The 26,975-nt window shown below is 41.3% G+C and overlaps 1 protein-coding gene, 1 long non-coding RNA gene and 1 other non-coding gene across 6 annotated transcripts in view; all 3 read left to right on the top strand.

The window, feature by feature from the left end:
• On the top strand, nt 1-3,012 carry LOC139923736 (uncharacterized). The gene is made up of 5 exons (XR_011785206.2): nt 1-29; nt 867-972; nt 1,567-1,627; nt 1,818-2,404; nt 2,711-3,012. It is a non-coding gene; the product is annotated as an uncharacterized LOC139923736 (long non-coding RNA).
• Nucleotides 1,153-1,356, top strand: LOC139923737 (small nucleolar RNA SNORA74). Its single transcript, XR_011785207.1, has one exon. It is a non-coding gene; the product is annotated as a small nucleolar RNA SNORA74 (small nucleolar RNA).
• Nucleotides 3,013-4,136: 1,124 nt separating the features above from the next.
• LOC139927955 (protein NLRC3-like) overlaps nt 4,137-26,975 on the top strand; it is a 48,794-nt gene continuing 25,955 nt past the window's right edge. For 3 of the 4 annotated variants that reach the window (XM_078288988.1, XM_078288987.1, XM_078288989.1), the window contains exons 1-5: nt 10,952-11,021; nt 11,107-11,185; nt 11,363-11,594; nt 12,011-13,814; nt 13,902-14,075. In XM_078288988.1, the coding sequence (XP_078145114.1) occupies nt 11,005-11,021; nt 11,107-11,185; nt 11,363-11,594; nt 12,011-13,814; nt 13,902-14,075 (2,306 nt within the window). In that variant the 5' untranslated portion in view covers nt 10,952-11,004. Of the gene's footprint in view, nt 4,183-10,087; nt 10,191-10,299; nt 10,414-10,519; nt 10,631-10,951; nt 11,022-11,106; nt 11,186-11,362; nt 11,595-12,010; nt 13,815-13,901; nt 14,076-26,975 lie in introns of those variants that run through there. The other variant, XM_078288990.1, reaches the window with a different exon arrangement.

The following is a 26,975-nucleotide window of genomic DNA, read 5'->3' as shown; positions in this document are numbered from 1 at the left end:
GTCGTCCATCAGCGACCCGGCGAAGCTGGGTAAGAATTTCAGCAATTGGTTAAATGAAATGTTTATTTTACAGCGCTAATGGATATGTTATTGCATGAAATATTACCAAATGTGAGAAACAATTAACTAACCTAACGCACGGTTGGCCTCAATACATTCCGTTCCCTCTTTTATGAAGAGTATCCAGAGTCTGTTCCAAAACGTGGCAATTCGATTTTGCCTCGTTTATCGGCAAAAACTATTTAGTATAACACAACTGAAGACTCATAACGAATCTCCAGGGTCTGCTCGTAAATTCGGCATAGAAGTTATCCACCAAGCAGAACTTAATTTTAACAAAATCTCAAATTTCTGAGTTTGTTAACACTGCTCTCTACCCCCCTCCCCCCATTCGGGTTAGGTTAGCGTTAACCTAGCTTCTTGAGCTAGCAGCAGTGTGTTACTAGATCTCAAAATTGGCGATGAAAAATGACTGATACATGGTGCTATCGAACAGATGGCTGGTAGCAGCCATTACTACTTTGAAGCATGACCTAATTACAGCGGCAGTCAATGATGAATAGTGTATGAACATTGTCCTTAACATCTAAATGATTGAGTCCTGCATTTTGTTAATTATTTTAAGTCTGTGGACACAGGAACGGTTGTAATGGTATGTGAAAATTGAATGCACATAGAGATGGATTTACAAAGTATATGCTATAGATGCCTTTTATTCTCCCTTGGAGGTAGTTCAGTAACAGTTGACAAAATTGGAAGTCTACATGTCCCACAACCTTTAGATTTGCATCAGCTCACTACCCTTAATATTGTTCCAGCTTGGCCCTGATCAGTTTGTATTGATGTCATTTTTATGCCCCTAACAGAAATGCTGGTCTCCCTTTGTAAGAAGCCTCATTGTAACAAGCCTCATGGCAAAGCAGCAACTATGGGATTGAGATGATAACCTCCTGCCTTGCCTTTGGACAAAAGGTAATAGATGTGCTCTCATATGAACATTGTTTGGCCATTGGTGGTTGCCATGTTTAGTCCTCAACCTTTGAACTATGTTGGGGTTCGACTGATAATTTTGAAGCTTCCAAGTGCTACCATACTGCACACAAACACACTCATGCCTAGTATTTAGTATTCATTATTTCCTCCACAATGGTTCCCAGCTCTAAGTCAGCTGTCCAGGCGGTGTGTGTGTCTGGCTCAGTGTTACAGTGCTGGTAGAGGAAGGCTCTGTATGTACGTTCAGTTCTGCAGGCTCTGTTCTAGAGTCTGCTGCTACTGAGCAGCTGCGGAGCTTGGCCCAGTGAGAGTGGACTGTCCTGATCAACCTAGCAGGGCAGGCCTAGTGCAGGGCCGCACACTCCCATACTAACACTGACACTTGGCTTTCAATGAGCTACCCTAGATGTTATGGTGTCAGATACTGGTATCGTATAAGTTGCATCCTAGAATCGTCGGGGGGGAAAAAAAAGCAATTCAGAATTGAGTGACGGCTTGCATTGTAAACTAAGCTTTAGCCTGGTATTGTGTATGAAGCAAACCACAGTAACTTTTTGTCTCATTGCGTTCCAGGCGAACCTTCTGATGACCAACTCACTATGGGTTTGACAACCACACTGAAGGTCCACTTAAGGTGAGTCTGGGAGAGGCAATCCCCCTCCCCACAATACTATCTTATGTGCTGTGATGATTGTATATATAACACATCATGCTGACAAAAAACCATGATGAGCCTTAAACACCTGAGCATAGTACTTTATGCTAGTGTTTGTCATCAGCAGGTGTAGTGTTGGTTTACCTGATGTCTCTTCATTTCCCTACAGGAGCGACGTGGACCCACTGCCTGAGGAGGGGAGGTGGGGTGATGAACCAGCCCCCAAAGAGCCTGTAGTGTTTGCCATAGGGTCTGGATGAGATTTGCTTTACTTAGGAGTAGAAATTGACTTCTGTCACAATTGTCCAGATTTCTGTAATTACTTGAAGGAAGAATCTTAGACGGTAGCCCAACATCTCCAAAGAAAATTTAACTGAAGCTTTGAACGGCATTTATCAGTAAGAGTGGGGTGCGCAGCTATGTCATTGAGGTTATCAAGTGGGCTCCTCTACAGATTTGTCAAGGAATGACACCTCCAGAAGGATCAATAGTAAATTGTTGGGTCCCAGAACCTGCCTAAATTCATAAACCAATGCTGAATGTGTACTTGGACCACAACATCTCATCCACTAAATTCACAAGCTTGCCCTTAGTCTGTGATGAAGTAAAGGGGCAGTTGACCATGCAGTCTTGAAACGTTCAGTAGTTCGGAAAAATAACCATGTATTGCAACACTAAGAACGCATTACAAAAACGAGTAAAGCATCTCATCAAGAGCCTATAGTCAACACCTGCAAGCAACTACAACTGACATAGGTATGTATGGGGTGGTATATCCTCAATTTAGATACAGAGGTGATGTATATGTGTAGGAACTGTTTGTAAACCCAATCCTGTACTGCCATGGCAGAGGCCTCGTCTCTGCTGTGGACTCTTTGTGTTGGGAGAACAATTGCAGGACTTTTGGCACAGGTTCAGTAGAAACCATCTACCAGAGCCTGACTAAAGACCTGAAACACTCTACTTGTAATGGAAAGATCTTAGTAAAACTTAATTTTGAAGGGTGTATTTTATTTTTTTTGGCACATGCTGCCTGATGGTAACACTGTGCTCTGGTTACAGTGTGTTGGGAGGGCGATCCACCCTGATCCTGGATAACTGGCTGGAGGTCACTGTGCAACTTCTGTCTTCATCCACTGGCTTTTGGATGTGATTGGGGAGCTGATCAGAATCTAAAATGCACAAGCACTGCTGTCCTGAGGACATCACAACTCAAGTGTAGCCTGAAGTGAAGTACTTCCTCCTATAGGAGATTCTGAATTTTTTTTTATTTTTTTCTGCGAATGTTGACTATTTATCTGCTTAAATGTTAAATTGTCTTATGTGGGTTACAAGGTGTGAATGTTCTGTTAAATTGTAAATTCTTCAATAAATCACAAAAATTCTGAGCACAGTCGGTGTTACTTTGTCCTACATGTAATCTTTACATCTTTGAGGTACAATGCCATACAGTCAGGACAGTGCAGGGTTTTTCTCATTGAAAATGCATAACGTGGTTTTCGGTTGAGAGTACAATATCACACCCTTTGTTGGGAAGCAATGTCAAACATTTTCAGTCTTTGATTTTATTCTTGAGCACTGAGCTGCTCTAAACCAAAATTGATTGAACAAATGAAACCTGGGCATATTTGTTGAATTTACACAATATGTGATGGTGGCTGCTGTTGTAGAGCCTGGAACTCTTGTAGTCCAATATTCACATGGCGGCCATTTTCCTCTGACGTCACGCTTGGGGTGGGAAGCTCAAATGCTGTTTTGAAAAGGATAATGTCATACTGCTGTGTTCCAGGTTGCAAGTCGTATAAATGTAGGGAATCTGACAAACCATGCGGTAGAAAAGCGGCTTTAGGTGGAAGAGCCAGCACCTCAAACGCTAGGCAGCTATACATCACCCTGGCTTTTAAAGATTGCAGCAGTTGGGAACCTTTTTTTCCCAGAAGCACTGTTATACCTTTTTAATGATACAAATTTAGCAGTAGTAGTTCCTTTCAGACACAATCCATGTAGATCTGAGATGTACGGTAGATTATGCATATCAGTGGTTCACAACTATTGTCAATGCTCATCATACCCGCCCCCCAACCCCTCTCATAGTAGTAGTTCAGACTCAAACTGCTTGTCATTTAGGCTGATAAAAATCAGTGAAAGCAGGATTTATTCACACTTCACTTATTTCTACTAGACAGAAAACCTAACAGTGACTTTACAAAAGGTCATTCACTTTTCCCATGGTTCTTAAATCTATATGAATAAATTCTGTGTGCTTCATCTAGTGGAGAACAGAACTACATCACCTGATAGGAGATTTCTCTGCCCCAGACTTTGTGGCTACAGGTTAGACTGGTTTGATGACCTACTGATTTTTCTTCACTTGAATACTTAAGGTATGAGGATGTGAGCACACCCTCAGCTCAAATGTTGACATGCCCAGGACTGACGAAGCAGCGTCCTCTCTCAACCTCTATGCTTTCAACGTTTCCTCTACAGATGAAGCTGAAAGTGTCTTTGATTTGATCTGGATGTAAGCTCACCAGGTAAGGACCCTACCATGGACCATTATAGAAATGAATAGGGCCCTACATTGTGTTGCATAACTGGATGACTGTAGAGTAGACTCGGATGAGACGATGTTGCTAAAGTCTTTCTAAATGTGCTGTCAATGTTTGCAGATCTAAATATTCATTAGAAATCATTGTACAGCTAATTTTCAACATTGTCTGACATTGAGGACAAAATGAACATTGTCTAAGGATGTTTTACCTGTATTATTTTTAGTGGAACTCAAAATCAGTGCCAGTTAGCCTGCGGCCTTAGTAGTATGCTGGAATATGGCCTCGTGCCTACGACCGAATCACAGCCGTGCTTATATACAGTACAACAGCGCTGGGACTTTTTATTATATGTATCACTCTGCTTCAAAGCCACCTTAACTTGGACCACAAGTGCTTGTTGCGCATAGTCTTGCACCTGTCAGGTTTCTTGTAAATTAATTTCCATGCAATCTACAACTAGTTGCATGCTTGTAGCCCTTAACAGTTAAAGTGTCAAGCCACATGAAACAGCTGTCTTCAATCATGCAGTCGTTCAGTTATTTTCTTGACAAATTTAATCTTTTATTCTGTGATCCATCTTAAAAACTTTACACCGTGCATTGAATTATAAAGAACTAAATTACAGTTCTCTAAAATGAACGAGGGCATGGAATACAACAAGTACTTTTAGTTATAATACTTTAAGTACATTAAAGAGCAAGTACTTACATACTTTTACTTAAGTAGAAATGTCCAAGTGGTACTTTACGTTTAACTAGAGTAAATTTGTGTCTTTTACTTAAGTAAAGGATTTCAGTATACTATACTATAAAAATGATGTGTAAGATTTACTTAAAAAAAATGTGGCAACAATATGCACACGGATTTTATGAGTAATTTTAACTTGCAGTTCTATTAAGTAAAAACTACTATCTTCTAGAAATAAAGCCAACTTAAATCTTTTATTTTTCAAAGTACATTTTACTTGCTTATCTCATGTAATAATACTTAAACTAAATAAGTAACACCAACTCCTAATTTTCAGGTCTTTTCACTTAAATCAGGCATGTGATTGGCAAAGGACAAAAAAGCAGGAAAATATACGGAGCGCAGAGCACGGCGCTCCGCTCATCTAGACAGAATGTCTAGATGATTCTTTTTCGACAGTTTCACAACACAACCTGTCAGCTCCGCGGCTCAAATTGAACTGTCTGTGCCTGTCATTTGATTGTGTGTTTGTTTAACGTGGCCCAGCTTCCCGGTTGGGTGGAGTTTTCCGTTTTTAAGCACTGTGATTGGCCCGAAGGTCCAAACTCCGCCCAGCTGGCAAACTATGGTGTTAAAACGAAATGAACCAGTTGTTTAAACGCTATGTTTATTTTTTCAGAACTGGAACGCGCGTTCCTTCGTCAAATTCACTCTCGGAACGCTGTTCTGATGCTTTTTTCCTCTGTGAAAAGATTCCCGACCGGTCCACAGTTAGGGGATGGTTTTTGACAATTGTTATTTCAAGGGGGATGGCATCCCCCCTCAAATCGACTACTGAGTATGACCCATGACAATAACTTATTGTTGTATCACACACCCACAGTGAAATGAAGAAACTTCAGTTTTTATATCTGTTCCAAGATGTCACTCCATGAGCAGTCCGTATATTATTTTATTAGAACGCTATGTAATATTTTCCGTAAATGCCACCTGTAATGCCTACATTAAAATAAAAATAAGTAACGTGAAGGTCTGGGTCGTTAGAGCCGTGAGTGTGGGTGGCGGTAATGCACCTTTTAAATTGTATATCAACCGCCGTTACACAAAACTGAAGAAGAAGAAAAAGAGCAGTGAGTGTGCAGTCGGGAGTGTTCGGCTTGTTGATTCCTCGCCTGACTGCACTCGACTACTCTCGTCTATTTTCCAGGCGTGCAGGTAGTCATCTCAAACGAGCCTACTGACGCACGAGCGCGACTGGGGTACGCAGGTGTGGAATTGGGCATGTTGAGCTCGAGCTGAACGCAAACAAACATCCTCGTGGATACTTGGAAAGGAAAAAAAATCTTCACGCACTTCAGCCTATAGATGTCCTCAAATCCTCTCCATTTCACTCGGGCAGCTTAATTATCAGAGTAGGCCTAGAGGCTTAAACCATTAATTATTTCACAAGAAAAAAGTTAAAGTTAGAGAAAAATCTGAAAAAATAGTCATGATAATAAATTTGTAGAAATGTTTTTTTCTCATCCCATAAATTATCTCAGAATTATCTCGCGACCACATAAGGGTGAAGACCACCAGGTTGAGAACCACTGTCACAAACAATGAACAAATGGACATTCAAGTTACAAGCATTTCAGGTATAAATCGTCAGTAAGAACAAATATTTGATTATCTTCCCTCAAAATAAAACAAAACATAAACAAGTTTTAAAAATATAAATTCCCAACCAACAACAAATTGCTGTCATGCACAATGAAAAAATATACATTCAATAAACAGCAACTTAGACATTAGAATTTCAATAAAGAAAACCTTCAACCCAACAGCAATACTGTTACCAGTAATAAAACCAAACAATGTCCTCAAGGAATGTATTTTAGGGGACAGATTCCAGATTCAAGGCATAAAAGTCCCATAAGTCCCATCAGCAGAGTACAAGCCTTCGCTGTGTTGTCACACTTGGTCAATACCCCATTGCCCTCCATAATGATGGCAACATCAACTGGATCTTCATCTCTGGCAGCATGGACAACAAGGATCTTCAGGATGTGCCGAGCGTAGTCATCTCGAGTGTCCTCCTTGTAGAAAACCAGCAAAAAAAGGAAATGGATTATATAAATAAACAGATTACATAAATAAACAGATTAATATACAAAGATTGCACATGTTGTGGTGGCCACAGTATTCACACACTTAGTATTATCTTAAAAAAAAAACTGTTTTTTATAAATTATTAGGTAGCAGCACTGTCACGGTATACAGCCAAGCGCCACTAATGGAAGATAATTTGGCAATGACCTATTCATATTGTTTTGGTAATTTTTGCATTTCCCTGACAGCTTTATACTTACAGATTTGTTTTATCCTGGTTTGATCATGAGCTACTTGCGTCAAGTTTGTACGATACATCCCCATGGGCTTTTGCTCCCAAAGCAGACTTAAAGCCACAGTATGTGGGAGATGTGTGGAATATCTGCTTCTCAATGACTGCCCATATTACAATGATCTAAGCTATCAAACTACACCAAATCTGTCATTATCATACCTATATTTTTGGGATGCATGGTGTACACCTCAGTTGGTACCTCCAGGCAAATTTTCCTATAGACTTATTTGTCAAAAGTCTGTAGCTAGAAACTAGTGATGTGAATTCAGTCGCAATACAAAAATGTGACAATATGTATCGTGGGGCAGAAAAATTTAGCGTGATATTAGCTTAGCCATTTTATTCTGCTGTAGTAATCACAAATGAGATGCCTACCCATCACAATTTCACAAGCTCTCCATCCAAATTATATTATTTGCACTTTGTAATGACACAAAATTGCTAGAAAGATTAGTCTCAGAAATAAACATCATTCTACACAGTCAGACTTTGTTGTCATTGAACTTTTACATCATATCGTGGTTGTATTGAATCGTGAACTCCATATCACGTATTGAATCATATTGTGAGATAAGCAGTTCGTTCCATCTCTATTAGAAACCTTTTGCATTAGTGACCTGACAGTTCCTCCTTTAGGACCTGGCAATCTTCAAATAGATCCTCTCCACTCTCAACAAGATTCTATGAGACTGCCGATAACTGCATCTCGTCTTTCCCCAACATTGTTGTTCTGTTGGGAGATTTGTGGATAATAGTGACCATACATTATGTGTGAACATTTAACAGCAAGTGTTGATCTTTGTATTCAAGAAAATTCAATATATACAGTATATGTATTTTTTGTGTTAAAATGTACCTGATTCAATGAATCCAGTATAGGTGGTACTTCTCCTGAATTCCTCCTTAATCTGGCATCAAAGGGAGTGAGGTGAAATAAGTGGAGCAGTAATAACCATTACAATGACCAAACAAATATTCAGTTTCACATAAATAAAACATAATTATTCAACACGGTAGTTAGCATTGACCAGCCTCTCAATGTAAACTAGTGATTTTCAGACATTTCATAACCAATCTCAATGGCATAGTGGGTCATTCCATGTCAAATCACACACAAAAGTGAATTTCAGATTGTTCTGAAATGATTTCTATAGTTAGAAATGGATAAGGTTAGCAGACCAACGATAATTTGTAGAAACAATTTGATCAGTGAGAGATGAAACTAATCTGTTGGGGTGGGATCAGTGTGGGGTTGGGGGATCTGTAGGTGGATTTTCACAATGTACTTTGATTCATCATCTGAATCATTGATAAAAATGACTTTGGCCCAAATCAGATGTTGGGTTCTACCCAATTAAAATATCCAGTTTGGGTGCAATTAGCATGATTTCTCTAAGATCAAATTATACTGTATCCCTACAAAATAATGTTGGCCATTGGTTTCAAACTACATGAACCCTTTCAGAGCAAGTTCTAACAGTTTATGTTGGCAAACAAGCTAACTAGCAACACCAACAATAACTATAAGCAAAACTAAATCAGACCATGAAGAGTCAACAGTAACTTAGCTTGCCACCTCACTAAGGGAAGTAGATTTTTTTGAGAACCAGCTAGGAAGTAATCCATGGCAAAAAAAAAAAAAAAAAAAATCCATGGCTAACAACAACCTCTTGCTGCTAGTCACAGAATGGAACTAGTTAGCAAGAAACAACCATGCTGGTTAGCTAGCGAGCTAACAAACGAATTTGTAGATCAACATAATCAACACAACTGAACTAGAGAGAAAGAAGAACTAGAAAAAGCTGATGATGGCGAAAACCTTACTATGAATTGCTATGAATTCCAAAGAAAAAGTTGTTTGACAACTTACCTGTCCATTTCCCGGTCTTTCATCATTCCACTTCATAGACGGTTAAAAACAAACAGTTGAATCAAGCGCATGCGTAGATGGTTTTTATCAATGATTTGATTAAGTAAATTTTACTAGGCTCTCCTATGTTGCTGTTGGACTTGAAAAATGATTGTAAATGTAACAAACTACCCCAAATAATATTTACTCTTCCTTCTTAACAGTAATTTCTACACACCAATATCAAGTACAACTTTAAATTTAACTAAACATATTGATGTTCACTTAGGAACTTACTTTTTCAATGTAAATGTTATGAGATTTATTTTTGCTATATTTACTGAACCACTAAATCATTTTTCTCAGCATACAGTACAACATACAGTACAACAGCACGACTGTGTGAGGATATTGTTTAACTGAAGTGCATTTCTTCCACTGTTGATATGGTTGATACACACCAAGTGAGCAAAACACTGCCACCTTGCCAATGCTAAAATATGCTGACTTTCACTCAACCCTCTTTTGCATAGTCCATGTCTCAATTGTCCAAAAGGCTTAAAAATCATTTCTAGATGAACCTGGTCAATGTATTTGATGTAAAGGACAGGTGGTCTGAGTATTATGTACACTATGTGACGTCAAAGTCAAAGTGTTTTTATTGTCATATGTGCAGCATAACACAGGGTCATTCTGGACAATGAAATGCTTGTGACTAGGCTCACAGCAACTTTGTAGCATAAAAATAAAAATAAATAGGAAATGTATAATAGGAAATATACATAACATATATACATAATATATATTATATAGGAAATATACAATAGGAAATATGGCACTGACAGGAAGAATCAAAGCCCTTGAAATAATAATAATAATATATCCTATAATATATGATTTATTATATAATATATCCTGCATGGAAACCTTGTTCTCATGAATCAGCCCAGTGTGTTTGTGTAAAGGTGTTCACTCTACTATGAGTCAGTCTGAGGAGAGAAAGGAGGGGCTCCCTCCCTCTAAAACCACTCTGTCTGGGGAACATGACAGCCAGGCCAAAGCTAAGAGGTAAGATGAGGATCTCTAACTGTCCATGACTGTTCTCCATCTCAGAGCTCAGTGAAATCATTACAGCATCATTATTCAGAGTAAAAGCTCTGTCTCTGTTGTCTTGAAGCCCAGTCCAGCAGGAGAGACCAGACTCTCCTGTACCCAGCTGTGTGTCCATGAAGAGGGACTGGTCTATGGAGCCACCTATAACATTTAAAGATAAACATCCTTCTGAAAATAAGTAAGTCATTATTTTATCTGTATGTTAGGATTAATAAAACAAGTGAAATTGTCTTCTTCATAAGGACACAGATACCTTCACTATGTTCATAATATGTTTCTGTCAGGATCCAGCAGGAGAGACCAGACTCCCCTGTACCCAGCTATGTGTCCATGAAGAGTGACGACTCTATGGACAAACCTATACATTTTAGAGATAAACATCCTTCTGAAAATATGTAAGTCATTATTGTCTTAGCATGTTATCATTACTAAGTAAGTAAGATTTCCATAAGGACACAGATACCTTCACTGTGTTCATGTTTCTATCAGGATCCAGCAGGAGAGACCAGACTCCCCTGAACCCAGCTGTGTGTCCATGAAAAGTGACCAGTCTATGTTGGACCTCATTGACTTCAAAGATGGTCACCACTCTATTGAGCAAGTGATGATAAAACAGATGGGTTTTCTGTAATCAGATTCACAGCCATCAGATATAGAATTGGTCTGGCCCTTCATACTCTGTTGACTGTTTCCTCTTTCAAAACATGCACATTCAATAATCAGCAGCATTTACAGTGGAGTCCATCTTGTTTTCCTACCAGGTTTCCTCATGACAGAACACAATGTGTGAGGCATTATATATTATTATTATTATTATTATTATTATTATTATTATTATTATATGACCTAATACATCATGTTTTCTCCACAGAGTCCACCAGAAGAGGTCTGAGGTTCCCAGTGGTCAGTCTGCCCAGGAGCATCAAACAGACCTGGACTCCATATTTATGGTGTGTAAATGTACAACAACACCTTTTACTTAAGTTACAAACAACCTGAAAAACAACCATTCTGGCCATAATAGTCTCCATGCTAGACTCTTTAGATCAGTGGGCTTTCAATCTCTGCAAGATGGATTTGATTTTGTGTTTGATTTTGTGGCCAAGTCATATATTATTCTGTTCCAGCTGCTTGAGGAGAACATTGTCGCCTTTGTCAAGAACGAGCTGAACAGGGTCCAGAGGGTTCTGAGTTCAGATTACCCAGACAGCATAGAGAGGCAGGAGGAGGCTGAGGAGGTGGTGGACGGTCCTGAGGAGGAAGAGCAGAGGAGGAGCAGCAGAGAGGCTTTTCTGAAAATGACACTGTACTTCCTGAGGAGAATGAAGCAGGAGGAGCTGGCTGACTCTCTGCAGAGCAGTAAGAGGCTTTTAACAGGTTTAACATAATAGAAAGGGGAGCTGGTGGAAAATGTAAATGTTTGTATTTCTAACGTCTGCTGTAAATACAGACATTTCTAAAACAAGATCTCTTCAATTCCAGATTGGAAGGTAAATGAGCACAATCCCCATGGATAATCTGGTTAAATTATTAATTTGTTAATGTTTGTGTAAAATGCTGAACACAGTGGTTTACATTAAAAAAACAACACACCCAAAGTTGCCTTTCACATTTACCTGCACACACAATCAAGACAAGTTTTTTCCACCCACCAGTAATAAGCTAAATAGACGCCATGTTGTTGTGAAATGGACATATTTACCAGGAAATATTCACATTTCTCACATTTAATGTAACAGCGATTTATTGATGTTATTTGTTGTTTTTTCATTCAGAAACTCTTGCTGCAGTGTGCCAATGTAAACTCAAATCTAATCTGAAGGAGAAGTTTCAGTGTATGTTTGAGGGGATTGCTAAAGCCAGAAACCCAACACTTCTGAATCAGATCTACACAGAGCATTACATCACAGAGGGAGAGAGTGGAGAGGTCAACGATGAACATGAGGTCAGACAGATTGAAACAGCATCCAGGCAACCAGCGAGACCAGAAACAACAATCAAATGTGACGACATCTTTAAACCCTTACCTGGAAGAGATAAACCAACCAGAACATTGATGACACAGGGAGTGGCTGGCATTGGGAAAACAGTCTTAACACAGAAGTTCAGTCTGGACTGGGCTGAAGACAAAGCCAACCAGGATATACAGTTCACATTTCCATTCACTTTCCGAGAGCTGAATCTGCTGAAAGGGGAAAAGTACAGCTTGGTGGAACTTCTTCATCACTTCTTTATTGAGACCAAAGAAGCAGGAATCTGCAGGTTTGACAAGTTCCAGGTTGTGTTCATCTTTGACGGTCTGGATGAGTGTCGACTTCCTCTAGACTTCCACAACAACGAGATCCTGACTGATGTTAGAGAGTCAACCTCAGTGGATGTGCTGCTGACAAACCTCATCAAGGGGAAACTGCTTCCCTCCGCTCGCCTCTGGATAACCACACGACCTGCAGCAGCCAATCAGATCCCTCCTGAGTGCGTTGATATGGTGACAGAGGTAAGAGGGTTCACTGACCCACAGAAGAAGGAGTACTTCAGGAAGAGATTCAGAGATGAGGAGCAGGCCAGAAGAATCATCTCTCACATCAAGACATCACGAAGCCTCCACATCATGTGCCACATCCCAGTCTTCTGTTGGATCACTGCTACAGTTCTGGAGCATGTGTTGAGAACAGATGAGAGAGGAGACCTGCCCAAGACCCTGACTGAGATGTACATCCACTTCCTGGTGGTTCAGTCCATCCAGGGGAATGTCAAGTATCATGGGAGAGCTGAGACACATCCACTCTGGACTACAAAGACTAAGAAGATCATCCTGTCTCTGGGAAAACTGGCTTTTGAGCAGCTGGAGAAAGGCAACCTGATCTTCTATGAAGCAGATCTGACAGAGTGTGGCATTGACATCAGAGCAGCCTCAGTGTACTCAGGAGTGTTCACACAGATCTTTAAAGAGGAGTGTGGGCTGTACCAGGACAAGGTATTCTGCTTTGTTCATCTGAGCATTCAGGAGTTTCTGGCTGCTGTTTATGTATTTCTGACATTCATCAACACAGATGTCAATCTACTGTCAGAGCCACAGTCACCAACCTGGTGGTCTACACTATTAAGAGATAAATCTAAACTAACACGCTTCTACCAGAATGCTGTGGACAAGGCCTTACAGAGTCCAAATGGACACCTGGACCTGTTCCTTCGCTTCCTCCTGGGCCTTTCCCTGCAGACCAATCAGACTCTCCTACAAGGCCTGCTGACACAGACAGGAAGTAGCTCACAGACCAATCAGAAAACAGTGCAGTACATCCAGGAGAAGATCAGGGAGAATCCCTCTCCAGAGAGAAGCATCAATCTGTTCCACTGTCTGAATGAGCTGAATGACCGTTCTCTACTGGAGGAGATCCAACAGTACCTGAGATCAGGAGGTCTCTCCATAATATATTTCTCCCCTGCTCAGTGGTCGGCTCTGGTCTTCATGTTACTGTCATCAGAAGAAGAGCTGGACGTGTTTGACCTGAAGAAATACTCTGCTTCAGAGCAGACTCTTCTGAGGCTGCTGCCAGTGGTCAAAGCCTCCAATAAATCTTTGTAGGTTCATATATGACTGGATATATTAAATATATAAATATATATTTTCAAAGTTATTGTTTGTGTTCATCACTAATTCTTCTTCAGGCTGAGTGGCTGTCAACTGTCAGAGAAAAGCTGTGAAGCTCTGGCCTCAGTTCTCAGCTCCCAGTCCTCCAGTCTGAGAGAGCTGGACCTGAGTAACAACGACCTGCAGGATTCAGGAGTGAAGCTGCTCTCTGCTGGACTGGGGAGTCCACACTGTCGACTGGGAACTCTCAAGTAAGATCCTTTTTTGATTTCATACATTTCTCCAAACTAAGGTCCATATCTCTCAGGTCAGGATTCCTGAATCTGCAAAGGTGACCCTGCAAGTTATATATCAGGATTTCAGAGCCATTATACATTTTTCTTTTCAATTTTATTCAAAAGAAAATCTTGGAATTTGAGCAGCTAGGATTTTAACTATTTCAACCCTAACCCAAGTTTAGCATTCCCCCACTGGTTACCAGTTAGAATTAATATTAAATATTAATTAATATTACATTTCACTGAGCACATTTAAAGCATGGCTAGTTTTTGCCCCAAGTGACACTGCAGAGCTCTTTGTTCCCTATGAGCCTGACTGTCCCTCAGTCTAGACTCAACACTAAAGGTGATTTCACTTTTGCCATCAGGGCCCCTACTCTGTGGAATGCCTTCCTGAGGGGTTTAAGCTAGCAAATTCACTATCATCTTTTAAAACAATTGGAAAAAAACACACATTTATTGACTTACTTTTGTGTAATGTTTTTCTCTTTACCCTTTCTATGTTTTGATTTGATGTAATTATTGTTAAACCACCATTTTTCCCAATTTCCTAGTTTCCTAATTTATATATTTGCTTTATATATTTGCTATTCCTTTTTTATGGCTTTCTGTAAAGTATATCATAGCATAGCATATGCCATTTTGGTAGATTATTTATCTAAATCACCTTACAGTACCATGTGTGCATATACTGTTGGGTGACCCCAGTGGGAGTCAAACCAGCATCCCTGGCATTGTTAGTGCTACATTCAGCTCAGTGACCTACAGCACCATGCAAAGCACACTGTAAACTCCGCTTTTAAATAAGGGTGACATAAATAAAGTTAACCCTAACCCTAACAGTAATATGAAAGCAGTGCCCAAAAAAACACAGACAATCATGACATTAAACCCGCAATAAGCAATTTCAGACCTTATAACCAATCCTGAAACTAACGTGTGTTATGTGGAGATTTTCCTTGAGATATACTTATATAAACCAGTATCCACACACCCATTCAGTACCTCTTCATTTTTAAAAACTAGCTTGTCTCCTCCCTCGCTGTTTAAAAGCGGCCCTCACCCCCTCCCATTCCTGAAAAAAATCCTCGTAATGGCGGAATTGATGAAGCGAGCGAGTAAACTTGTTAAACTAGTAAACTTGGTACCTACCTCTTCACTTGTCATTGTGGGACATGTAAGCTTCAGTGGGAGAAAAATCTGGCAAAGCGAGACTGGTAACCAGCGCCACTTCTCTGTAGGTACGTTTAGCTTAGCTATTAGACTTTATGCACGGTTTGTCCTTCCGGGCTTTCATAGTCCAGTAGCTTTGCTGTGCTTTATTTACAAATGTATTGCGGTTTCTGTCACCCTCTAGTGGTCGTAAAATCGCTTAGTGCAGCTTTAACAAGAAAGAAATTTAAAGAAATTTAATCCAAAATTGCTACTCAGATGTTGTTCTACTCTATGATTTATCCTTACATTAAATATTGCAACGTCATTTGGGCCAGCACCCATCCTACCAAGCTGAATAGTATCTATCTCCTTCAAAAACGTTGCGTTCAAATCATTTCACATGCAACTTACTTAGCTCACTCGCAACCTCTCTTTAAGAAATTATCTATACTCAGCATCTTTCAAGTAAACTTCCTCCACACAGCACAGTTTGTCTTCAAAGCAATTTATCATCAGCTTCCCCCTACGTTCAATAGTTTCTTCAGAAGAAGTGAGGAAAATCATAGTTACAATACAAGATGTAAGAGACAACTTTTGTTGCCCCTTACTCGAACATCCATGTCTCAGTTTAGTCTTCATTTTAGAGGAGCCAAAGTTTTCAATCAACCCCCCCCCCATTTCTTTGATCTCACACCCAATCTGTTTAAAAAGCTGTCAAACAGTATTTATTTCACAATCATCATGCTTATTGAGATGATCATACTGCTGTCTCTTTTTTGGTATAATTAATTACTTCATTTTAATTAAACTTTTTTTCTCTTTTTTTCTGCTTTCTCTCTTTATTCCTTAACTCTTCTTTTCCTTTTCTTTTCGGTTTCTTTTAATATTATTTTACTTATTTTCCCCCTATTTATTTAACAGTACTACTTTACCTATTGATTTGTCTATATTGTTTTGTTCCTTTTAACTCTTCTTTGGGTTTCATTACACTATATTGTAATTGTGTATGATTGTTATTAAGGGAGACACTCCACAAGCCCTTTGGGGTTTCTTTGGTCTTCCTTGCACATGCTCTTTATGATGTTGGTATACATTATGGATATTTTGTTTGAATTACTCTTTTGTGCTAAAAAAAAAAAAAAAAAGAAAAAGAAAAAAAACATAAAAGAGAATTAAAGCTGCAAGCAGCGATGATCGGGCCCTCGCACTTCGCGCACGTCGGGGTGTCATTTCCTGTGTTGCCAGTAGGTGGCGCTATGACTATAACTGAATATTGGCATGTCATTGTCTTCAGCCCGGGACTCTCATCAACCATGTGAAGTTTGGGGCAGATTTGACCACGGACAGTCGAGTTACAAACCACTTCCTGTGTTGCCAGTAGGTGGTGCTATGACTATAACTGAATATTCGCATGTAGAAATGTTGAGGCCAGGACTCTCATAAAAAATGTGAAGTTTGGGGCAGATTTGACCATGTACAGTGGAGTTACAAAGCACTTCCTGTGTTGCCAGTAGGTGGCGCTATGACTATAACTGAATATTGGCCTGTGGATGTGTTCAGGCTGGGACTCTCATCAAACATGTGAAGTTTGGGGCAGATGTGACCATGTACAGTGGAGTTACAAAGCACTTCCTGTTTTGCCAGTAGGTGGCGCTATGACTATAACTGAATATTGGCCTGTGGATGTGTTCAGGCTGGGACTCTCATCAAACATGTGAAGTTTGGGACAGATTTGACCATGTACAGTGGAGTTACATAGCACTTCCTGTTTCGTGGCGAAACATGGAAATTCGACGTCTCGCCACGCCCACGCCGTTCGAGGAAAACTCAAACTTTTAATAACTTTTCATCGTCAAGGTCTGTTATATACGCTGCGCAAGTTTGAGGTGGATCCGATGAACCGTCTAGGAGGAGTTCGTTAAAGTATGACCCCTGTAAATGGGCAAAAATGCCACAATAAATGCAAAATGGCTGACTTCCTGTTTTCCTGGTTTAGGTCATGGCACCCATTGACCTTTTTTTTAAGTCTGGACATGATACATGTGCCTGGCAAATTTCGTAGGTGAAACGTAGCGCGACGGGTATTTATTTGAAATTTTGTAGGGGGCGCTATTGAGCCATTTTGTCACACCCATGTGCAAGACCCATAAAATATACAATTTTTCAGCACTTGTGAGGCATGTGCAAAGTTTCGCAACTATCCGAGCACCTTTAGCCCCTTAAAAATGTGATTCATTGGAGGGAAATATAATAATAATTAAAGCTGCAAGCAGCGATGATCGGGCCCTCGCACTTCGTGCACGTCGGGGTGAGCCGCAACCGCGGCATCGTTACTGGACACCGACCTGTCGACGCGGCTCAGAATTTTCAGTATATAACGTGTCATTTCCTGTGTTGCCAGTAGGTGGCGCTATGACCATAACTGAATATTGGCATGTAGATGTCTTCAGGCCGGGACTGTCATCAAACGTGTGAAGTTTGGGGCAGATGTCACCAAGTACCGCTGAGTTACAAACCACTTCCTGTGTTGCCAGTAGGTGGCGCTATGACTGTGATTGAAAATTGGCATGTAGAAATGTTGAGGCCGGGAGTCTCATCAAACATGTGAAGTTTGGGGCAGATGTGACCACGTACAGCCGAGTTACAAAGCACTTCCTGTTTGCCAGTAGGTGGCGCTATGACTATAACTGAATATTGCCATGTCGATGTCTTGAGGCCATGACACTTATCAAACATGTGAAGTTTGGGGCAGATTTGACCATGTACAGTGGAGTTACAAACCACTTCTTGTTTCGTGGCGAAACATGGAAATTCGACGCCTCGCCACGCCCACGCCGTTCGAGGAAAACTCAAGCTTTTAATAACTTTTCATTGTCAAGGTCTGTTATATACGCTGAGCAAGTTTGAGGTGGATCCGATTAACCGTCTAGGAGGAGTTCGTTAAAGTATGACCCCTGTAAATGGGCAAAAACGCACAAAAATGCCACAATCAATTCAAAATGGCTGACTTCCTGTTGGGTTTAGGTCATGGCAGCTATTGACGTTTTTTGTAGATCTGGACATGATACATGTGCCTACCAAATTTGGTACATGTAGGTGAAACGTAGAGCGATGAGTATTTTTTTGAAATTTTGTAGGGGGCGCTATTGAGCCATTTTGCCACACCCATGCGCAAGACCCGTAAAATATATAATTTTTCACCACTTCTGAGGCGTGTGCAAAGTTGCACAAGTTTTCGAGCACGTTTAGGCCCTCAAAAATGCGATTCATTGGAGGGAAAAATAATAATAATTAAAGCTGCAAGCAGCGATGATCGGGCCCTCGCACTCCGCGCACGTCGGGGTGTGCCGCAGCCGCGGCATCATTACTGGACACCGACCGGTCGACGCGGCTCTGAATTTTCAGTATAAAACAAGTCATTTCCTTTTGCCAGTAGGTGGCGCTATGACTATGATTGAAAATTGGCCTGTAGATGTGTTCAGGCCGGGAGTCTCATCAAACATGTGAAGTTTGGGGCAGATTTGACCACGTACAGCCGAGTTACAAACCACTTCCTGTGTTGCCAGCAGGTGGCGCTATGACCATAACTGAATATTGGCATGTCGATGTCTTCAGCCCGGGACTCTCATCAAATATGTGAAGTTTGGTGCAGATTTGAGCATGTACAGTGGAGTTACAAACCACTTCCTGTGTTGCCAGTAGGTGGCACTATGACTATAACTGAATATTGGCCTGTGGATGTGTTCAGGCTGGGACACTCATCAAACATGTGAAGTTTGGGGCAGATGTGACCATGTACAGTGGAGTTACAAAGCACTTCCTGTATTGCCAGCAGGTGGCGCTATGACTATAAATTAATATTGCCATGTCGATGTCTTGAGGCCATGACACTTAGCAAACATGTGAAGTTTGGGGCAGATGTGACCACGTACAGCCGAGATACAAACCACTTCCTGTGTTGCCAGTAGGTGGCGCTATGACTGTGATTGAAAATCGGCATGTAGAAATGTTGAGGCCGGGACACTTATCAAACATGTGAAGTTTGGGGCAGATGTGACCACGTATGGTGGAGTTACAGGCACTTCCTGTTTCATGGCGAAACATGGAAATTCGACACCAGGCCACGCCCACACCGTTCGAGGAAAACTCAAGCTTTTATTAACTTTTCATCGTCAAGGTCTGTTATATACGCTGAGCAAGTTTGAGGTGGATCCGATTAACCGCCTAGGAGGAGTTCGTTAAAGTATGACCCCTGTAAATGGCCAAAAACGCTGAAAAATGCCACAATGAATTCAAAATGGCTGACTTCCTGTTGGGTTTAGGTCATGGCACCTATTGATGTTTTTTGTAGGTCTGGACATGATACATGTGCCTACCAAATTTCGTACATGTAGGTCAAACGTAGAGCGATGAGTATTTTTTTGAAATTTGTAGGGGGCGCTATTGAGCCATTTTGCCACACCCATGCGCGAGACCCATAAAATATGTAATTTTTCACCACTTCTGACGTATGTGCAAAGTTGCGCAACTTTTCCAGCAGCTTTAGGCCCTCAAAACTGCGATTCATTGGAGGGAAAAATAATAATAATAATAATTCCTTGCATTTCAATAGGTCCTCGCACCGGTCGGTGCTCGGGCCCTAATAATTCCTTGCATTACAATAGGTCCTCGCACCGGTCGGTGCTCGGGCCCTAATAATAATTCCTTGCATTTCAATAGGTCCTCGCACCGGTCGGTGCTCGGGCCCTAATAATTCCTTGAAATACAATAGGTCTTCGCACCAGACGGTGCTCGGGCCCTAATAATTCCTTGAAATACAATAGGTCCTCGCACCGGACGGTGCTCGGGCCCTAATAATAATTCCTTGCATTACAATAGGTCCTTGCACCGGACGGTGCTCTGGCCCTAATAATAATAATTCCTTGAAATACAATAGGTCCTCGCACCGGACGGTGCTCGGGCCCTAATAATAATTCCTTGCATTTCAATAGGTCCTCGCACCGGTCGGTGCTCGGGCCCTAATAATAATAATAATAATAATAATAACAATAATTCCTTGCATTTCAATAGGGCTTCGCACCGGTCGGTGCTCGGGCCCTAATAATAATTCCTTGAAATACAATAGGTCCTCGCACCGGTCGGTGCTCGGGCCCTAATAATAATAATAATTCCTTGCATTTCAATAGGGCTTCGCACCGGTCGGTGCTCGGGCCCTAATTAAAGCTGCAAGCAGCGATGATCGGGCCCTCGCACTTCGCGCACGTCGGGGTGTGCCACAGCCGCGGCATCGTTACTGGACACTGACCTGTCGACGCAGCTCAGAATTTTCAGTATAGAACATGTCATTTCCTGTGTTGCCAGTAGGTGGCGCTATGACTATAATTCCAGTTTGGCCATTAGATGTCTTCAGGCCGGGACACTTAGCAAACATGTGAAGTTTGGGGCAGATTTGACCATGTAGAGTCGAGTTACAAACCACTTCCTGTGTTGCCAGTAGGTGGCGCTATGACTATAACTGAATATTGGCATGTCAATGTCTTCAGCCCGGGACTCTCATCACATATGTGAAGTTTGGTGCAGATTTGACCATGTACAGTGGAGTTACAAACCACTTCCTGTGTTGCCAGTAGGTGGCGCTATGACTATAACTGAATATTGGCCTGTAGATGTGTTCAGGCTGGGACACTCATCAAACGTGTGAAGTTTGGGGCAGATGTGACCATGTACAGTGGAGTTACAAAGCACTTCCTGTGTTGCCAGTAGGTGGCGCTATGACTATAACTGAATATTGGCCTGTGGATGTGTTCAGGCTGGGACACTCATCAAACATGTGAAGTTTGGGGCAGATTTGACCATGTAGAGTCGAGTTACAAACCACTTCCTGTTTTGCCAGTAGGTGGCGCTATGACTATAACTGAATATTGCCATGTCGATGTCTTGAGGCCATGACACTTAGCAAACATGTGAAGTTTGGGGCAGATTTGACCATGTACAGTGGAGTTACATAGCACTTCCTGTTTCGTGGCGAAACATGGAAATTGAGGCCTAGCCACGCCCACACCGTTGGACGAAAGCTCAAGCTTTTAATAACTTTTCATCGTCAAGGTGTTTTATGTACACTGTGCAATTTTGAGGTGGAGCCGATTAACCTCCTAGGAGGAGTTCGTTAAAGTATGACCCCTGTAAATGGGCAAAAATGCACAAAAATGCCACAATCAATTCAAAATGGCTGACTTCCTGTTGGGTTTAGGTCATGGGAACTATTGATGTTTTTTGTAGGTCTGGACATGATACATGTGCCTACCAAATTTGGTACATGTAGGTGAAACGTAGAGCGATGAGTATTTTTTTGAAATTTTGTAGGGGGCGCTATTGAGCCATTTTGCCACAGACATGCGCAAGACCCATAAAATATTAAATTTTTCACCACTTCTGAGGCATGTGCAAAGTTTTGTGAGTTTTCGAGCACCTTTAGCCCCTCAAAAATGCGATTCATTCGGCAGAAAAATAATAATTAGGGCCCGAGCACCGACCGGTGCGAAGCCCTATTGAAATGCAAGGAATTATTATTGTTAGGGGTCCTAGCACGTAGTGCTGGGAACCCTATTGTAATTGTTCCGATTATTATTATTTAGGGCCCGAGCACCGACCGGTGCGAAGCCCTATTGAAATGCAAGGAATTATTAAAGCTGCAAGCAGCGATGATCGGGCCCTCGCACTTCGCGCATGTCGGGGTGTGCCGCAGCCGCGGCATCGTTGCTGGACACCGACCTGTAGACGCGGCTCTGATTTTCTGTATATAACGTGTAATTTCCTGTGTTGCCAGTAGGTGGCGCTATGTCTATAACTGAATATTGGCCTGTGGATGTGTTCAGGCTGGGACACTTAGCAAACATGTGAAGTTTGGGGCAGATTAGACCACGTACAGCCGAGTTACAAACCACTTCCTGTTTTGCCAGTAGGTGGCGCTATGACTATGACTAAATATTGCCATGTAGATTTGTTCAGGCTGGGACTGTCATCAAACATGTGAAGTTTGGGTCAGAGTAGACCACGTACAGCCGAGTTACAAGCCATTTCCTGTGTTGCCAGTAGGTGGCGCTATAACTATAACAGAATATTGGCATGTAGAAATGTTGAGGCCAGGACTCTCATAAAAAATGTGAAGTTTGGGGCAGATTTGACCACGTACAGCCGAGATACAAACCACTTCCTGTTTTGCCAGTAGGTGGCGCTATGACTATAACTGAATATTGGCCTTTAGATGTGTTCAGACTGTGACACTTAGCAAACATGTGAAGTTTGGGCCAGATTTGACCACGTCCAGCGGAGTTACATACCACTTCCTGTTTCGTGGCGAAACATGGAAATGCGACGCCCCGCCCATGACTATAACTGAATATTGGCCTTTAGATGTGTTCAGACTGTGACACTTAGCAAACATGTGAAGTTTGGGGCAGATTTGACCATTTACAGTGGAGTTACAAAGCACTTCCTGTTTCGTGGCGAAACATGGAAATGCGACGCCCCGCCCATGACTATAACTGAATATTGGCCTTTAGATGTGTTCAGACTGTGACACTTAGCAAACATATGAAGTTTGGGGCAGATTTGACCATGTACAGTGGAGTTACAAACCACTTCCTGTTTCGTGGCGAAACATGGAAATTCGACGCCCCGCCCATGACTATAACTGAATATTGGCCTTTAGATGTGTTCAGACTGTGACACTTAGCAAACATGTGAAGTTTGGGGCAGATTTGACCATGTACAGTGGAGTTACAAACCACTTCCTGTTTCGTGGCGAAACATGGAAATTCGACGCCCCGCCCATGACTATAACTGAATATTGGCCTTTAGATGTGTTCAGACTGTGACACTTATCAAACATGTGAAGTTTGGGGCAGATTTGACCATGTACAGTGGAGTTACATAGCACTTCCTGTTTCGTGGCGAAACATGGAAATTCGACGCCTCGCCACGCCCACGCCGTTCGAGGAAAACTCAAGCTTTTAACAATTTTTCATCGTCAAGGTCTATTATATACGCTGCGCAAGTTTGAGGTTGATCCGATGAACCGTCTAGGAGGAGTTCGTTAAAGTATGACCCCTGTAAATGGCCAAAAACGCACAAAAATGGCACAATCAATTCAAAATGGCTGACTTCCTGTTGGGTTTAGGTCATGGCACGTATTGATGTTTTTTGTAGGTCTGGACATGATACATGTGCCTACCAAATTTGGTACATGTAGGTGAAACGTAGAGCGATGAGTATTTTTTTGAAATTTTGTAGGGGGCGCTATTGAGCCATTTAGCCAAACCCATGCGCAAGACCCATAAAATATGTAATTTTTCACCACTTCTGACGTGTGTGCAAAGTTTCGCAACTTTCCGAGCACGTTTAGCCCCTCAAAAATGCGTTTTTTTTTTACAAAGAAAAATAATAATAATAATAATAATAATAATAATAATAAATATAGCCGCAAGCGGCAATGACGGGGTCCTAGCAGCTGGTGACCTCTGGGTTAAATGTGAGATATAGACACCAAATATTGCACATTTCCTCAGAGTAGATATGTGCACAAGTTTACCAGATTCAGTGAAGATAGCACAAAGCCATCACGGGTTATGGCTCATTTTGTCAAATATGTGCCACGGCATGAAATTGATTGGCATATTGCGGCCAAACGATATGGAGTACCAAATATCTTTTAATGTTTTTGAATCATGGGAGTCCAGAGATGATGCATACCAAATTTGGAGTAGATAGGTTCAACGGTGTAGGAGGAGTTCGCCAAAACGGGTTTTTGAGAAAATCCAAAATGGCGGAAAGTCTAATATGGCGGCAATGGGCGGGGCCTATGAATATGATGTGGTTTCACCTAAGGAATACAGGAAAAAAAGAATTTTGTTTCTATGATTTATAGTGAGTGAATTATGAGCATTTAAAATGTAAAATGTTGCTGTAGCGCCCCCTATGGGCAAAATGACAGGAAATTCTGGTTTATACCTCAGAGTAGACATCTGCACAAGTGTACAAAATTTGGTGAAGGTAGCACAATGCACTCATGAGTTACGGCAATTTTTGTAAAATGGACCCCGCCCACATCCTGTGACTAAACTTTGGAAGCTAATTATATCACAACGGTATGGAATATCAAATATCTTTTAATGTTTTTTAATCATGAGAGTCCAGAGATGATGCATGGCAAATTTGGAGATGATTGCCTCAACGGTCTAGGAGGAGTTCGCAAAAATAGGTTTTTGAGAAAATTCAAAATGGCGGAAAATCTAGTCAGACGGAAATGGGCGTGGCCTATATGGCTAGATGCGTAATGATCCAAGGAATTCAGGAGAAGAGGAATTTTGATTCTATGACTCACGGTTCAGAAGTTATGGACCAAAACGTGAAGTAGGCTGTTATAGCGCCACCATCAGGTTGATTGGGGTAATTTTTGTTTCCTGAGTAGTGGGTGAGATTTCCAACCTATGTGGAAAGTTTGGGTGCTGTGGGGCTTATGGTTTCTGAGGTCCAGATACTTTTAGGGCACGAGAAGAAGAAGAAAAATAATAATAAAAATATAGCCGCAAGCGGCAATGACGGGGTCCTAGCATCTGGTGACCTCTGGCTTAAATGTGAGATATAGACACCAAATATTGCACATTTCCTCAGAGTAGATATGTGCACAAGTGTACCAGATTCAGTGAAGATAGCACAAAGCAATCATGGGTTATGGCTCATTTTGTCAAATATGTGCCACGCCCTAACATTGATTGGCATATAGCGGCCAAACGATATGGAGTACCAAATATCTTTTAATGTTTTTTAATCATGGGAGTCCAGAGATGATGCATACCAAATTTGAAGTAGATAGGTTCAACGGTGTAGGAGGAGTTCGCCAAAATGGGTTTTTGAGAAAATCCAAAATGGCGGAAAGTCTAATATGGCGGCAATGGGCGGGGCCTATGAATATGATGTGGTTTCACCTAAGGAATACAGGAAAAAAAGAATTTTGTTTCTATGACTTATAGTGACTGAATTATGAGCATTTAAAATCTAAAATGTTGCTGTAGCGCCCCCTATGGGCAAAATGACAGGAAGTTCTGGTTTATACCTCAGAGTAGACATCTGCACAAGTGTACAAAATTTGGTGAAGGTAGCACAATGCACTCATGAGTTATGGCAATTTGTGTAAAATAGACCCCGCCCACAACCTCTGACTAAACTTTGGAAGCTAATTATATCAGAACGGTATGGAATATCAAATATCTTTTAATGTTTTTTAATCATGAGAGTCCAGAGATGATGCATGGCAAATTTGGAGATGATTGCCTCAATGGTCTAGGAGGAGTTCGCAAAAATAGGTTTTTGAGAAAATTCAAAATGGCGGAAAATCTAGTCAGACGGAAATGGGCGTGGCCTATCTGGGTAGATGCGTAATGACCCAAGGAATACAGGAGAAGAGGAATTTTGATTCTATGACTCACAGTTCAGAAGTTATGGACCAAAACGTGAAGTAGGCTGTTATAGCGCCACCATCAGGTAGATTGGGGTACTTTTTGTTTCCTGAGTAGTGGGTGAGATTTCCAACCTATGTGGAAAGTTTGGCTTCTGTGGGGCTTATGGTTTCTGAGGTCCAGATACTTTTAGGGCACAGGAAGAAAAATAATAATAATAATAATAATAATAATAATAATAATAATAATAATCGGAACAATTACAATAGGGTTCCCAGCACTACGTGCTAGGACCCCTAAATATAGCCGCAAGCGGCAATGACGGGGTCCTAGCAGCTGGTGACCTCTGGGTTAAATGTGAGATATAGACACCAAATATTGCACATTTCCTCAGAGTAGATATGTGCACAAGTGTACCAGATTCAGTGACGATAGCACAAAGCCATCACGGGTTATGGCTCATTTTGTCAAATATGTGCCACGGCATGAAATTGATTGGCATATTGCGGCCAAACGATATGGAGTACCAAATATCTTTTAATGTTTTTTAATCATGGGAGTCCAGAGATGAAGCATACCAAATTTGGAGTAGATAGGTTCAACGGTGTAGGAGGAGTTCGCCAAAATGGGTTTTTGAGAAAATCCAAAATGGCGGAAAGTCTAATATGGCGGCAGTGGGCGGGGCCTATGAATATGATGTGGCTTCACCCAAGGAATACAGGAAAAAAAGAATTTCGTTTCTATGATTTATAGTGACTGAATTATGGGCATTTAAAATCTAAAATGTTGCTGTAGCGCCCCCTATGGGCAAAATGACAGGAACTTCTGGTTGCTATCTCAGAGTAGACATCTGCACAAGTGTACAAAATTTGGTGAAGGTAGCACAATGCACTCATGAGTTATGGCAATTTTTGTAAAATGGACCCCGCCCACAACCTGTGACTAAACTTTGGAAGCTAATTATATGGAAACGGTATGGAATATCAAATATCTTTTAATGTTTTTAAATCATGAGAGTCCAGAGATGATGCATGGCAAATTTGGAGATGATTGCCTCAACGGTCTAGGAGGAGTTCGCAAAAATAGGTTTTTGAGAAAATTCAAAATGGCGGAAAATCTAGTCAGACGGAAATGGGCGGGGCCTATCTGGGTAGATGCGTAATGACCCAAGGAATACAGGAGAAGAGGAATTTTGATTCTATGACTCACGGTTCAGAAGTTATGGACCAAAACGTGAAGTAGGCTGTTATAGCGCCACCAT

This window comes from Centroberyx gerrardi, chromosome 16 (genome assembly GCF_048128805.1).
Source record: "Centroberyx gerrardi isolate f3 chromosome 16, fCenGer3.hap1.cur.20231027, whole genome shotgun sequence".
Classification (NCBI taxonomy): Eukaryota; Metazoa; Chordata; class Actinopteri; order Beryciformes; family Berycidae; genus Centroberyx; species Centroberyx gerrardi.
Note: the sequence above shows the minus strand (reverse complement) of the source record. Positions and strands in the feature narration are given on the sequence as shown.